This window comes from Oreochromis aureus, linkage group 11, assembly GCF_013358895.1.
Source record: "Oreochromis aureus strain Israel breed Guangdong linkage group 11, ZZ_aureus, whole genome shotgun sequence".
NCBI classification, from domain to species: Eukaryota; Metazoa; Chordata; class Actinopteri; order Cichliformes; family Cichlidae; genus Oreochromis; species Oreochromis aureus.
The window spans coordinates 14243210-14258307 of NC_052952.1; the positions used below are offsets into that span (position 1 = coordinate 14243210).

Here is a 15098-nt window from a genome sequence, read left to right on the forward strand (position 1 = left end):
ATTTTGTGGGATTCAAGGGTCTGGAATTTGAGTCACATTGATTCACCTTCTTTGAACTTTTCTGAAGTTTAGGTTGCTAAGAAATATTCATCAAAACTCTTGCTTACTGGCTGAATGGCAGCATTGGCTTATTGAAAAGTGATCAGAGAGTCAGTGAAGCTTTTGATTTTATTGGCATGTTTCTTTCAGACAGATGACTGAAACCAGCTAACTGGCTATTGAGTAGGCAGCAACTATTCTGGACCTGTCCACAAACATTTGTTTCTTATTAATAAATCAAGATCGAGCTCTTTTCTTTTCTTTCAAGGATAAAGGGAAAGCTTTGTTGTTTGTCATAAACTGGTTTATACTAAATGGTTGGAGAATGTGACAAAGGATGTGAGAGACGCTCACACAACTGGTGGAGACCTCTGGTTTGTGGAGGAATGTGCCTTTTCTGTGGGTTTACCCCAGTAATCCAATGCAGGGAAAGTATCTGGTCGTGTTATTCCCAATCAAAGAGAATTTGTAATTGAGATCTGTGATGTCATGTTAACATGTGAAACCTTATTTGTGGTTAGCTTTGGCTTCTTTCACTTGGAGCCACAGTAAGGGACTGAACTATTTAGTGTCTTGTATGGTCACTTACTTGATTTGTATTATCAGAGCTAAACTTTATTGCTCTTTTCTGACCTAACATTATTGTGGACGTGCTATTGCTTCTTGTTGGGACTGGTACCTCCTTTGTTTACTGGAGTCTCAGACATGTCTGTGTACCATGGAGCCATTACAACCACACACACACACACACACACACACACACACACACACACACACACACACACACACGGCTGGTAGAGCCTCATCCTAACCCAGGGAGGCTGGAGTCCAGAGGGAGAAGTCTGGGTCTGGGCCCCCTCCAGCTGGCAACAGCAAGCCACGACTCTAATAACCGGGTAGCTTCCCAACTACAGGGAACAGCAATGCTTTTTCCCCAAAGGAGCCAGATTGGCGGAAAATGAATAATTATGGGCTCAGAGATTCAATGAATGATTACAGCTCTGCAGTCTTTTAAGTAATATTCATGTTTAGTTTTCTAAGAAACTAAACATGAACTAAAATACTCCAGATTGACTCATCATCAATAAGGAGAAGTCTTTTTAATCCACTGTTTCAAGAATACTTCTTAGTTCGAAGGCAAATGGTTGGTGATGCAACCCGCTGTTTGATTTCAGGCCAGACTCCCAACTCCACAAAAGAATCAGGTTCAGTGCTGCTTTTGTCTGCTAGCAGAAATGAAAGTAATTATCTCATAATCTCATTGCTCCTGCACACACCCACAGAACAGGGTAAGCCACAGCTCTGCCGAGGTTGGGAAACTTTGAACTTCACATTTCTGCTCAGCATTTTGATGATTTGCTTCAAACTTAGAAATCCACTTTCATTGCATTGCAACCTTCATTGCAGCTCTACAGGTTTTGTCCTTGAAAAGCTGGAAAATGGTTTAAACTTTTTTAGACTCAAGTAAAAAAAAGAGTACCATTTAAAAAATGGCCATAAAAAGCCAAAAACATAGGCTACCAGATTTAAATTTTTCTGCTTTCTACTTTAAGGTCAGCTCCTTTTGAACTACTGTGATTATTCAGGTACTGCTGTTACTTTTAGATGGCTACCTGCATGGTGTACCCTGGATTTCTTCCACTGTGTCAAAACAGTGCATCTCAATTTAAATATTAGTCCCACAGAGCCAAGTTTGGGGCAGACATTTTTTCTGTTGGATTCGTTAAGAATTATCTCAACTTTTCAAGTGCATCCAGATACACAACACATTTTTAGGTTGTTCTGTCTGTGGGTCATAGCCGCGTCCCATCACCAGTGGTGACCACCAGCACGAAGGCCACGTGGGGTTGACACAAAAGAGTATCTTTGCCCTTTTTGCAAGTTTGTGGTCCATTGTGAAATCACAGTGGCGGTCTGAATGAGACTAGAGGAAGTTATCCAAACCCAGAGAGGTCACAATAAAGTGTTCATTACTTTAAAAGATAGATTTGGGCAAAAAAAATCAGATGAAGCCAGTGAGATAAACAAGTACATGGAAATTGTTTGATTTAGATGCCATTTGTGCCATTTTAGTATTAGACACAGGAATTCAAAAAGGAAAGGCCTAAAGTAAGCTGTATTCAAGAATTCACAGTCCTGTACTGGACCAACACACTGAGATGATAATGAATTATATTAAATAATGTATAATTAATATAACAGATACACTTACAAAATTTGTTTTTATTTTCCTGCTTTAGCTGACTGAAATACTCCACATCTGCAGGCTGCTTTGAAGCAAATGCTTTGTGTTGTCACTGACGCTGTTCTGTTCTTGCTGCTGCTGTCTTTACCTGATCTTTACCTGATTTTTCACAAATGCATAGAGTGAGAGGAGATCCCAGAACAGAGCCATACAGCCAAGCATAAATTATTGCAAATGGGGAAAACAATTCTCCTTTGATTATCGTCACTCTAACTAAAACAATTAGATAAAAGTCAGCGTATGGAAAGTAAAAACAGACTAATAACCACAAGGCGTGGATCATAGGAGGGGGAGAAAGACAATGGGTAGGCCAAACGTACGTGAGCTCGATTTGGAGACCTGCACAGATGTACCTAAAATAGTTTTAGGGCCCCACCTGGAGACTCCTGCATGAAGAAACCATGCAGAGAGCTGAAAGAGGAGGAACCAAAAAGACCCTAGGTAAATTAATTTAATTAAAAGACCCTTGGAGGCCAAAATACTCCCTGACATACTGTATAGTGTTGGTCATATGGAAACATTTTCCATCATGATGTCAAAACCAGTCATTTTAGGAAGGGCTGTGCTGTATTTTACAGAAATAGACTTAAGGGTAGGGTATTTATCATGCAAAAACTACTTGACTACAATCAAATGTATTAACATTTTTGAAATGAGAGACTAAGAAACAGCCAGACAGACTGATGGACGTATACATGGATAAAAGGACCAACAGAGGAAAAGAGAAAGAATGCAGAATGTGCCTTTTTTTTTAATGACGGCTCAGGGATTTGAGGAAATAATGTGTGCTGAGAGATGCTTGCTCTCTGGAGAGTGAGAGGGGGCTGGGAATTTATTAAGGCCTCAGCCACAAACCCCTGTAGGGACGGAGGGAGCAGACAGCCGTGTGTGTGTACACAAACACACGTGTATGCACACTGGTTCGACAGCTGTGTTTGGACAGAGCACCGTTGTCCGTGACCTTCTTTGCTGAGGTCCACCTTGGCTCCTGCAGCCATCATGATTGCACGAAAAGAAGTTCATATCTTCTCCTCTGATTTCAGTCTCCCCCTCCTCGACCAGTGCAAGCATAAATGACTTCCACCTACTTCCTCTTAGTGGAGAGTCAAGTTTCATTAAGTCTCAGATGAAGCCAGATCACATTTCCTGTAGGAGCTGGGTCACTCATTAACTCCTCAGAAATACAGACATAACACCAAACGTCTGAGTGATTCGCCACATGGGAACGCGTCTGTCGGCTCATGTCTCTTTTTTTTTTATATACTGTTAAACATTAATATTATTGTTGTAAGCACTTACTCTCAATATATTAGACTGCTTTCACACTAAGTGCCAAGAGACTATAAAATCTGAAAACAATGAGTCTGAGAGTCTTTCCTTTTCTTTTTCTGACAACATTTTTGTCACAAATCACAGGGAAAAAAAAGGTTTTAAGTAAAAATAGGACCTATTTTTTTCTAATCCAGTAGCTCAGATTTCTGTCCCATGAAAGGAAAGCTTGGGTAGTCTTTACTGCCTGTGTGGTTGTTTCCTATTTTTATTCCTTTTAAATTAGAAGTGGAGGATGAATGATTGGCTTACACTAAAAGCTAGCACTAATATAGCATAACCTTCAAATAAGCTTCGAAAACCTGTTTTCTCAGTCAGCATCAGAAACCTCTAAGAGCATAATCAAGGAATAAAAGAGACAACTAGTGGTGTAGGATAAGGGTGGTATGTAAAATTTGAAGGCTGACTGTCCTTTGCTTAGTCTTACAGTTGAAAATAATGTACTGACTTAAATAAAACAGTGAAATTCATATGAAACTCTATACCAGACTAAACAATGACTATGTGCCACAAGTTACTGTTAGCTACTGTTCTGGTTCATGGTGTTAAAGTCCATCTTTTGTATACAGTCTTTTCACTGTCATGTTTTACATTCTTAAACAGCTGTTTGGTTTTTCCTGCCCTCTGTCCCATTTTGAGGGCTTTCCCACGAGGCCCTTTTTGGTACTCAGAAACTCTGTGAACAGAAACCGCTGTTGACAAAGCAAGGCTCCAAGACCAAACATGACCTTTCACCCCTATCCAGTGGCAGGCTTAATCCATCTCTATCTTTTTAATAACACGGAGAAAAAAAAAAGTCACTGTTTTATATAATGTAGATGAGCATCAAGTCTCAAAACCTCCCAGCAAGTCCTGATCTTCATTTTGAATTGTAAGGTTCTTACGCACTAAATTTCAGCATTTCAAAGCTGAACTTTAAAGCAATAGTAAATGCAAGAAACATATAAATTATTTTACAGTATATTGGTAGGATTCATAATTATACTTCATACAAATAACTGTAAAACTAAATGACACTGAGATATTATCAACGTTACATTGACCCTTTTTTTCTGCGTTGTTACCCAGGCACAGCCCTTTAAGTGTTTAAAAAAGTACACATTAATTAAAACAACGTGTGAGTTGCCCTCAAACACCAACTTTTTCTACACCAACCATTTACTACTCTCCTGTTTCTTTTTACGGCTCTTTGTTCCAGTACTGATGCCCACTGACTGTTTCATTGATGGTGTTACTTAAGTTTAAAGTGGACTTGAATGACCGATTAATTTAATTGCTGCCAATCCGTAACAACCGATGGCACAGGATCCACAGTGGAACCTTCTGTTTAAACATCTGCATTTTATTTTTGTACAATTACAGCTCATTCTGCCTTAGCACAGCCTGTGCACCTCTCCCCAGTTCTGCTCAGAGATTATGCATTTTTCACAGCACAGTCAGGAGTATGGCGAGTGTTTTTTCATCTTTTGGGTGGGCCCGGGCTTGGTTAGGTTTCTGCCCTTGATACTTTAAAGCACACATAAAAGCAAATCCTGCTTCTTTGTCCATTTTTTTTCCCTCTCTTTTTCTATTCAGTTGGAAAAGCAGTACATTGTCAGGTTTCAGCAGGTCATCAAGAAAAAAAAACAGATTTTCACAAACGGCCTCCAATGTGAGCTGTGTTTTAAGCAAAGCACACAAATACATGCTGTCAGAAACACTCCCCCTATCTTTATTGGAGCAGGAAGATGCTCTTTTCTTTCTGCCACAACCACAGAGAGTCAGTCTGTAGTTTATGGTCAGTGAATGCACATAAATATGTGTGTGTTTCCAGCTTAGTCATTCTGAAATATCTCTCAAAAGACCTGTCTTGAATTCAGATCTTGAATCCACATCTTTCAGCGCTTTGACGGTTTTGCTGAGAATAGCTGCATTGAGTGAGCACTATTCTCCCCTCACAGAGGACTACGCTCCCTATGCTCTACGTGAACTGGTGTGACCTCTCCGGCAGAGAGTTACACCAAACCGTACCAGAGGGCGCTGTGCTGGCGATTGGGCAAGGCCACATCTATCCTCGCCCGTCGCCTGTCTCCTTTCTCCTGAAGCCCAAACACAATGAAAAGTTTATAGCTCCCTTCTTGGCCTCATTATCCCTCCTCTTTGCACAGGCTCTCAGTGCTTTAATGCTGCTCTCTGCTTTATAGAAAACACATTTCTCTCTTCAGCACTGCTGCAGTCTTGGCAGTAAGTCAGCTACACTGTCAGTCTCTGCACAAGACATTGGTGGCTGCAGCGAGGATTAACACTGACCAAGGAATGGCACTCTCTCACAAGGACATCAAGTTTTATTACAGCTGAACTCAGGTTGCTTCTCATGCGTTCTTTTACAGCCTCGCTTCCGCTCAGCTCCATCCTCCTCCGTCCTCCAAATCTAAGCAGTTTAGCAGCCACTGGAACAAGTGGGAAACAGCTTTAGAGAGACGTCTGCGTAACAGCGCAGATAATCTAACACCTTTGTGGTCCGAGATGGGGGGTTTATGAAATGACTGAAAAGGGACAGAGAAAAGAAAGTGAGGAACTTGGATTTTAAAATGTCTGGCCTCTCTCTCTGCTCAGTTCACTTACAGGGCTGCAGGTGTTAGAAGAGACTCGCTCTGTTTGCTTGGCCTGTCCCCAATTTCCTCCATCACTCAGTTGCTGAAACATGAGCTCTGCTTTTCATACGGGTTTCGGACAACCTCACCTTTTCCTAATGTTCCTATGGTCTTGATGGACTTAGTGCACAAACAGTTCTCTGCTGTTCTTGAACGCTCTTAGAGAGTCACATAACTTAAAGGACTTTGATGCAGTAATCTCACACATCTTTTGTTAATGTGAGAGTTTCAAAGTCTGCTGCAGGGTCTTACTTGTAACGTTACCTAGTGCAAGACTTTTCTTCAAAGAGAAAGCAGCGTGTTTGGAGCTAGTGGACATTCATGGATAGCAGCTACTAGCTTCATGTGCTACTGCTTCACAATCATTACTATAGATTCCATCTGTCTTCATTAAAACACCTTTACAAAATAAAATAGAATGGCAAAGCTCTCAGCTTCATGAACAAAATTTTTTCTGCCTCTCTACCTGTGACTGTATACATCTGTATCTGTTTTAGTCTGCTTCCTCACAGAAGAATCGGGCAAAGCAAATCTCTGGGAGCAAATAAAAACACAGCTATTTACATTGTGTGCTTTGGTAAGAGTGCCATCTCACTTAAAAATTCAGGAATCTGTGTGTAGGCAGGTGTGTGGTTTTTTTTGTTTTTTCACTTTTATGACATCCATTCATGCGATGTAACTCAAAGTTGGTGGGCTTGTTGCATTTGAGCACAAGGAGTCTGAAGTTTTTTGGATGAGAGATGCTCTCTCTTCAAAAAAAAAGCGAGCATAATTTGGTGTAAATTATTTTAAGACTGTATTTTACATAAATTGCTTAAAAAAGAAAGAAAAAAAAACATTGTGACAGCTGTTTCTTACAAAATTAGACAAGTTCATGCTTCTTGATTACAGAGCTGTATCCTTGAAATTTCAGCATGTATGGACTTTTTAGCACTAGCTGGATTAACTAGAGCTGTCAATAAAGTTCAGCTTTGAATGCAGCATCATTCACCCAGTTTACTAAGTTATAAACACAGAAGAAACTCAGAATAAGAAATGAAGCTTAATACTTCTTCTTCTTCTTCTTTTGGCTGCTCCCTTTAGGGGTCACCAAAGCGGCTCGTCCGCTGGTCAACAGCACCGGTGGTGTTCACTGTTAACCAGTGTATTGAAATGTTATTCTTCATGACCTGTATGTCTGCTTTAGTAAAGATTTTAGGGTGGATGCCCTTCCTGATGCAATCCTCCACATTGGTCCAGGCCTGGGCTCAATACTGCTGTAGGAGTACACTGGCTTGTAGCCCCCCAGGGCTGGGTTAGTAACTGATGCTTAATGGAAACCAAGAATTTAAAAACTAATTAAACTGGTACAAAAACCCTAGAAAACTAAAGAGGATCAGAACTCAAATAACATATAGCAATAATGAAATATAAGCAGAAATCAAAAATTAACATAAAAATCATCCAAAATGTCAAAAACTGCAATAAGGGTAACACTTTAAAAAAAAAAAACACCCAAGCTTGAGTATGCTGATAACAAACACCAGGCCAAGCTTTCCTTCTCCTACATCTGCAAACCTTTTTCTGCTCTCCAAAAATCAGGAAATCCCTGAACCGGTTGAAAGTCATGGAAACTTCCATTTGGCTGCTATATCTTGTTTACAGACGTGAAATGCTGGGCTGATGTTTGGTTGGTTGTTTAAAGTTTTTGTAGGAGCTCATAAGCGCCGGCTCCTGTGTTGATTGCATGTGATAGCTGGTCCAAGTCCAACACTGCTCGGTGTTCTTTTGCTCCGATCTGACCTTTTTTGTCACTTTTATTGGATGTTTGACCTCGCTCACTGAAGCTCATTGTGACCAGCTGTTGTACATTTTACAAAAGCAGTGTTCTTCTGTAAGCTGAGACCTTGAATTCAATCAGTTGTTAACTTTTTGCACCAAAAAGCCAGCAGTGCTGTTGCCGAGCATCTCCCTCTGGAGTGAAAAAAATGCTCTCATGTGGGCTGAATTTGAGATGTTAAGATAGCGACTCTCCTTCCCCTGCTCCTTTTCATCCTCCGTTTTGGCTCAGCCTGATGTAATGCGGCTCTTGTGTTCACAGGTATGGAATGGACTGCCTGATTCAGTTTGAAGATTTTGCCAATGTGAACGCTTTCCGCCTGTTGAGCAAGTACCGCAACAAGTACTGCACATTCAACGATGACATCCAAGGTAACTCGGCAGACAGTCACGCACACATGGACGGATAAACTAGTCGTCAGTACAGCTGATAAAAAGCTGAGGAAAAACACCAGAAGTCAAAACCAAACTTCCCTTCAGCTCTTGTATTTTTTTAACTTTCCAAAACTTTTCCCTGTGACTTTTTCATTAGCATCCTTAAGAAGACTAAAAAACACTTAAGTTAATGACAGCTCGCCTGCTATGTAAAAAGTGGATAGGTTTTTTTAGCTGTAGGTACATTTTTACTGCTGAAGGGAATGTTACTGCAGAGTCACAGTCTCTACTTTTACATCACTGAGGGCGGCTAATTGCACATGAAAAAAGTCAGACTTTATAAGGATAGTAAACTCCTACTTTAACTTCAGGTTTTATACTGAATACAGTAAAAAATTAAAGTCAATAGGAATAAAAACAAGCAGTAACAACAATCAGTCAGCACTGAAGTTCACTACTGAAATATCTGCTCACATTCTGCTCTACTTAACCCTCTCTGGATTCTGTAAGGTGTGATTAAACAAAGAATTCAGTTAAATTTCAATTCAATTTTATCTTTTTTCTATAGTGCAGAATCACAACAGCAGTTGCCTCAAGGTGCTTTATAGTGTAAGATAAAAACCCAGAATACAATACAATACATAATAATACAGAGAAAATCCCAACAATCAGATGGCCCCTTATGAGCAAGCCCTTGTGACAGTGGGAAGGAAAAACTCCCTTTTAACAGGAAGAAACCACCAGCAGAACCAGACTCAAGGAGGGGCGGCCATCTGCTGCTACCAGTTGGGGATGAGGAGAGAGGGACAGAACAAAAGACACGCTGTGGAAGCGAGCCAGAGATTAATAATAACTAATAATTAAATGCAGAGTGATGTATAAATACAATGAGAGTGAAAAGAGGTTAGTGAAGTAGAACTAAGCCTCAGCCTAGGCCTATAGCTGTGGGATTAACAGTGTTGGTCAAGTTACTTGAAAAAAGTAACCAGTAACTAATTACTGATTACTTCCCCAAAAAAGTAATCCTGTTTCTTTACTGATTACTTATTTTCAAAAGTAATTAATTACTTAGTTACTTAGTTACTTTTTAAAAACACGATTTACAACCTGAATAGGTAATAAAGTGATAGATCTTTCAGCCCAATTCTACTTTTTCTGCATAATCCATCATACAAAATGTAATCAAATGGAAAAGTCTCTTTTTAAAACTTGTTTTATTAGTTTTAATCTTTTAACTTTATGCATCAAGCAAAAATTAAATTATATGCAACATTCTCTGACTGGAAGAAATTTGTTTAACATTTAAATGTATTTTCTGCACATTCCAGCACATAAAATAAAATATTTTTTTGTGCTTACACTCAGTCTTTCAAATATATGCAAGTGAAACACAGCAGAAAATAAATAAAATCAAAGACTCAGCGGTCCTGTTGCTCTATCTTCACCTGTATAGCAGGCGGATGTTTGCCCTGGTGCAGGTGTGCCACAGCGGTCAGTGAAGGAATCCGCGAGTTTGTCTGTGAATTTCCCATTCCGTGGTAGCGCACTCGGCGCTTGCTCGGAAGTTAAGGGGTTTTTTCGCTGTAAAAAGAAGTTTTCTTCTCACGCAGTGAACAGCAGACGCTAATGTTTTCGTCACTTTTTACGGAATCAAACTCAAAATAAGGTCAGTACTTCCACGCTTTAAACGCTGCACGCTCATACTCTCTCCTGCACTCGATATATTATCCATTGTTGATCTGCACACAGCTGTTGTCACGAACGTCGCACTCGCTTGTGTCATTGTCATGAGACACTCTCGCAAAAAAATCACGGTTTTAGTAACGCAGTAACGCAGCGTTCTTACAGGAAAGTAACGGTAATCTAATTACATTTTTTCCAATAGTAATCCCTTACCCTACTCTTTACTTGTTAACGCGTTACTGCCCATCTCTGGTGACTAAGTTTGGATTCAGGATCGCCTGATCCAGTGCTAACTAGAAGCTAAAACTTTGCTTTTAAGCCCAAAAGTAGAGAGGGTGTCTGTCTCCCAAATCCAAACTGGGAGCTGGTTTCACAGAAGAGGGGCCTGAAAGCTGAAGCCTCTGCCTCCCATTCTACTTTTAAATACCCAAGAACCACAAGTAAGCCCGCAGTCTGAGAGAGGAGTGCTCTATTGGGGTGATATGGTACTATGAGGTCTTTAAGATAAGCTGAGTCCTGATAAGAATGAGTCAGAAAATCTCAAAAATAGTTATTAGATTCTATTTACAAATGTCTCTCGAAGCAGAGTTCTCCTGGCCTCTGAGCAGCAGACTCAGGTTAGCAGTCGACCCTCATAAATGCCTCTGCTGACTTATGTTGAGAGTCTTGTCCCTTGCTTGGCTTTGCAGTCAAAATGATGCAGTGTCCCCAGAAAGTTAAATGCACACCTCACCTCTCAAAATCTGGGTTCTAAACCACTTTGGTGTCCTGCAATAGCTCATACTTTAGTTATCATTCAGCTAAGATTGGATGACACATGAAATGATCATGTGACAGGATCACATGCAAAGTCTCTTATCCCATGTGTCCCGCTTGGTTATGGAATCATGTTTCTATCACACGGAATGTAAAAGTGGAAGAGTTGCAGTAAAAAACCCTGTGAAGCTGCATTATCTCCAAGCACTAAAGTTCCTCTGTCTTAATCTGCAGGTACTGCTGCAGTAGCAGTAGCAGGACTACTGGCCGCCCTTCGCATCACCAAAAGCAAAATGAGTGACCATACCATTGTGTTCCAAGGGGCAGGAGAGGTGGGTGCAAAATTCATTCTGAAGAAGAGACTTAGACCATTAATGCTGACAGAACGTACCTAATTATGTTGTAAAAAGAGAGCACCAGCAATCTGACTAGTGAACAGTACAGTGATTTCATTACCATTAATCAAGACTGTTCTCAATCCTCTTCACCACAGTTAGAAGCGCTTTCTAACAGAAAGAAGACATTATGGTTTAATATTGTTTTGTGAGGTTGATGAGATTTTATGGCAGGATTAGTCATGTGAAACTAAATCTGCCAGTCAGCTCCCACCACCCTACTGTTATCCTTTCTGTCTGCTCACAGGCAGCGATGGGGATTGCTGAACTGATCACCATGGCCATGGTGAAGGAGGGGCTCTCCAAAGAGGAGTGCATGAGAAAGATCTGGATGGTTGATTCTAAAGGTCTCATTGTCAAGGTACCTTACTTAACCTGCAAACATCTGTTATAAACATGCATATTTAACTCTTTTTTTTCTGTTCTCTGATGTTTCTACTAATAACTGAATAACTTTAATCTTCATTCTTAGGGTCGGGACCACCTGACTCATCTAGAGATTAAAATATGAATTACATGAAATAAGCAAATACAGATGAATGATTAATAGGAGGATGTTTTTAAGGAAATGAAACCTACAGCTATCATAGGTAAAACATTGTATAATGTCATCTGTCACCAATGCATTTGTAGACTAAAGTGAGAATGTGAGGTCGTTTTAAATATGCTGAAAATGAAGACTAAAACAACTAAAAGTTGCCAAATGGAATAAACAGCACATCACTGGCTTTCTGTCCCAGGTGTGGCAGCTGTTGCTGGAGCCTTCTCTGAGCAGATCATCAGGGACATGGCCTCGTTCAATGAATGCCCCATCATCTTTGCCCTCAGCAACCCGACCAGCAAAGCTGAATGTACTGCTGAACAGTGCTATACATTCACAGAGGTGCTGAAGACTGTGCATCCCAATGCGTGTCCAATTTGAAGGATTTTTTTGATCATCCCTAATGAAAACAGGCATTGTAAATACTTTATAAATACTTTTCTGTGATGCAGGGGCGTGGCATTTTTGCCAGTGGTAGTCCATTTGATCCCGTGACACTGCCTGATGGGAGGACCTTCTACCCTGGTCAGGGAAACAATGCCTACATCTTCCCTGGTGTGGGCTTGGGTGTTACTGCCTGCTCATTACCGCACATTACTGAGGAAATATTCCTCACTGCAGCAGAGGTAAACATTCACACACACAGTCCATAGTCTATATGCATCCTTTTCAATTTGTTGTGCTCTCTGGTAATACCTGCTCTTTCTTTGCTTTGAAACAGGCTCTTGCTCAGCTGGTGACTGAGGAGGACCTGGCAGAGGGAAGACTGTATCCTCCTCTCAGCACCATCAGGGATGTCTCTTTCAAGCTGGCAGTCAAGGTGAGCTCAGCAGATGCACACAGTGCAGGAGATACATCTTGTCATATCTGGGTCCAGTTACATGAAACAATGAAAACCTGTGTGTTACAGATCATGGAGTTTGCCTACAAGCACAACATGGCCACTTTCTAACGCCCTGAACCGTTATGGTTTAATATTGTTTTGTGAGGTTATACGATTCACTGTCAGGACAGCTCTGACTATGATGACTTTGTTGTTGACTCGTACCGCTGGCCTGAGGACAGCATGACTGTGCAGTCATGCAAACTTTAATGCACTGGACATAGAGACCAGGCAAACCCTGGGAAGGCATGGTGACTACTGATGTGCACTGTCATCATCAAGATGTGATGTTGGGATATGAGAGAAGCTCTGTTTAGAATTTTCTTATTGATATGCGTTACTGTGAAATAAGTGACGACAACATATAAATATCGAAAAGCACTGGAATGTTTAAAAAAGTACTGGAAGACAAAGCAGTCATGAAGTGTTGTACCAAAGGCATCTTTTCACAATAATCTGAGGAAAGTCCTTCACGGGTTACTTTTAATTGTACTGTAACATGATGTTGCATTATGACTGTACCAGTGGAAATCAAAAAATTCTTTGTCAAATAAACATTGTTTGATTAATATTTTCCATGTTCAGTGATCACATTTGTACTGACAAAGGGGCAAAGATGGATAGAGACTTTGAATAAAACCTTCACTGAGTTTTGTAGAGAATCGCCGTGTAAAAGGTCCTGCCACTGAATGATATGGTGCTCTGCCTCCCTCTAGAGGCCAACTTATGTCATTGCAGTGGAACAGGGAGCTTTTACATATCTTTGCTTTTAAATCACCTTTCTCTACTTATGTTTTTAATAATGTGATTTGAGCTGAAAACTCGTTTGGCGCATATTTGTTAATAGCAAATTCAAACAAAGAAATGCATTCACAAACTGTGTCACCCAGAAAAAAAGGCACACATGTATCCAAGAGAGCCAAATTCAATCCAAATGTTTTATTGTCCAGCTGTGATTCACTGTCCTTCTGGTGCCTTTTGAATTAAATTGAGGAGGATTTTACATGAATTAATTAATCAATCACTTGCCAGACAGTCAGTACCAGAGGCCTTGATTAGTCCACTGCCCATCCCTGTCTGAAATCAATAAAGAAACAACCAGACCAGTCAGCATCCAGTGTTCAGCAGTCTCACCCGGGGCAAAAATCTGAGAGACAATCTTTATTTAAAAAAAAAAAAAATTTCCCTCACACTTTCACTGTTCCAGGCTCCATTTAAAATCCCCAAATCTGCCCTGGGCAACCACTGCTCTGACCTGAGGATCAATATGTCTCAATGTCAACACCATCCAGTTATTAGTTGTGGCTGTGCGAGCCCCAGGAGCTATAAAACTAACATATAATTGACTTTTGTAAGGCTGTGTTTGGTTTGTAGGCAAATAAAAGGATTAACATCTTCTTATTACCAGACAGTCTAACAGAGAGTTGTAGCACTCAAAAAGAATTCAGAGCTGAAAGCTAACAGAGAATTCCACAACATCAAAGAATAACAAAAAGTTTATCTTCCAAGGGGGAAAAAACATCTTTGAAACCTGAAGTCAGTGATTCAAAATAACTGACCAAACGTTTTTTCTGAGGTTACAAAGTGAAGAGTTGCTACTAGAAGGTGTTTGATAAAGCTACTTTAAAAGATGGTAAAAAGACATGGGAAGGATTTCAAGTTCCTCTTTCAAAATTAATTAAACTGGTTATTTCTTTAATTAAATTACATGTTTAGTGGTCAGATTTTCCTGACAAAGGGCAAAGATGGATCCATGAATAAAACCTTCACTGAGTTTTTACCCCTTTGTATGTGCAGGTCTGTCAATATGCAAATTAGTCCACAGGATGATATGGTGCCTGCCTCCACTAGAGGCCCAGGACCTCATTTAGTGGAAACAGCCACTAATGTGTCATTAAATCACCTTTAAATACTATGTTTTTTATGTTCCTGATGCAGTTCAGAGGTGTAAATGTTCATCAGTGGTGCTGCTAACTGCTTATTTTACTCAAGATGTGTCTTCACAAACATAAATTAACAAAATTGTCCATGGAACTGTCCTTCTTTTATTAAATGGATTTTAAAATTAATTTCAATCACTTGCCAGGATATTAATTCTGCCCATCCCTTAGAAATCAACACAGAAACACACCAGTAAGTCAGCATGAGTGTTCAGCATCTCAAATGGCAAAAATTAACAGACAATCCATAGTTGAGGAAGAAACCCTTTATCCTCATAGTCGGGTTCAAATCTATTCCTCTAGGTAGATGGTCTATTGTTTCAGTTTTTGATCTCATTGCATCATCTCTTTATTGATTAATGTCAGTAACACCATTTAGATAACATTTACTCCTTTTTAAATATATATGTATGTATGTATGTATGTAGCTATATATATATATATATATATATGATTTTTAT

The 15098-nt window shown here is 40.0% G+C and overlaps 1 protein-coding gene across 1 annotated transcript in view; it reads left to right on the plus strand.

The window, feature by feature from the left end:
• The window catches only part of me1 (malic enzyme 1, NADP(+)-dependent, cytosolic), a 79145-nt gene extending 65877 nt beyond the window's left edge, over positions 1-13268 (plus strand). Inside the window, 8 exon segments of the mRNA XM_031740295.2 lie at positions 8327-8436; positions 11113-11210; positions 11521-11634; positions 11746-11863; positions 12014-12156; positions 12267-12440; positions 12536-12634; positions 12725-13268. Coding sequence (XP_031596155.2) covers positions 8327-8436; positions 11113-11210; positions 11521-11634; positions 11746-11863; positions 12014-12156; positions 12267-12440; positions 12536-12634; positions 12725-12907 — 1039 coding nt within the window. The 3' untranslated portion in view covers positions 12908-13268.
• The last annotated feature ends 1830 nt before the right edge of the window (positions 13269-15098 follow it).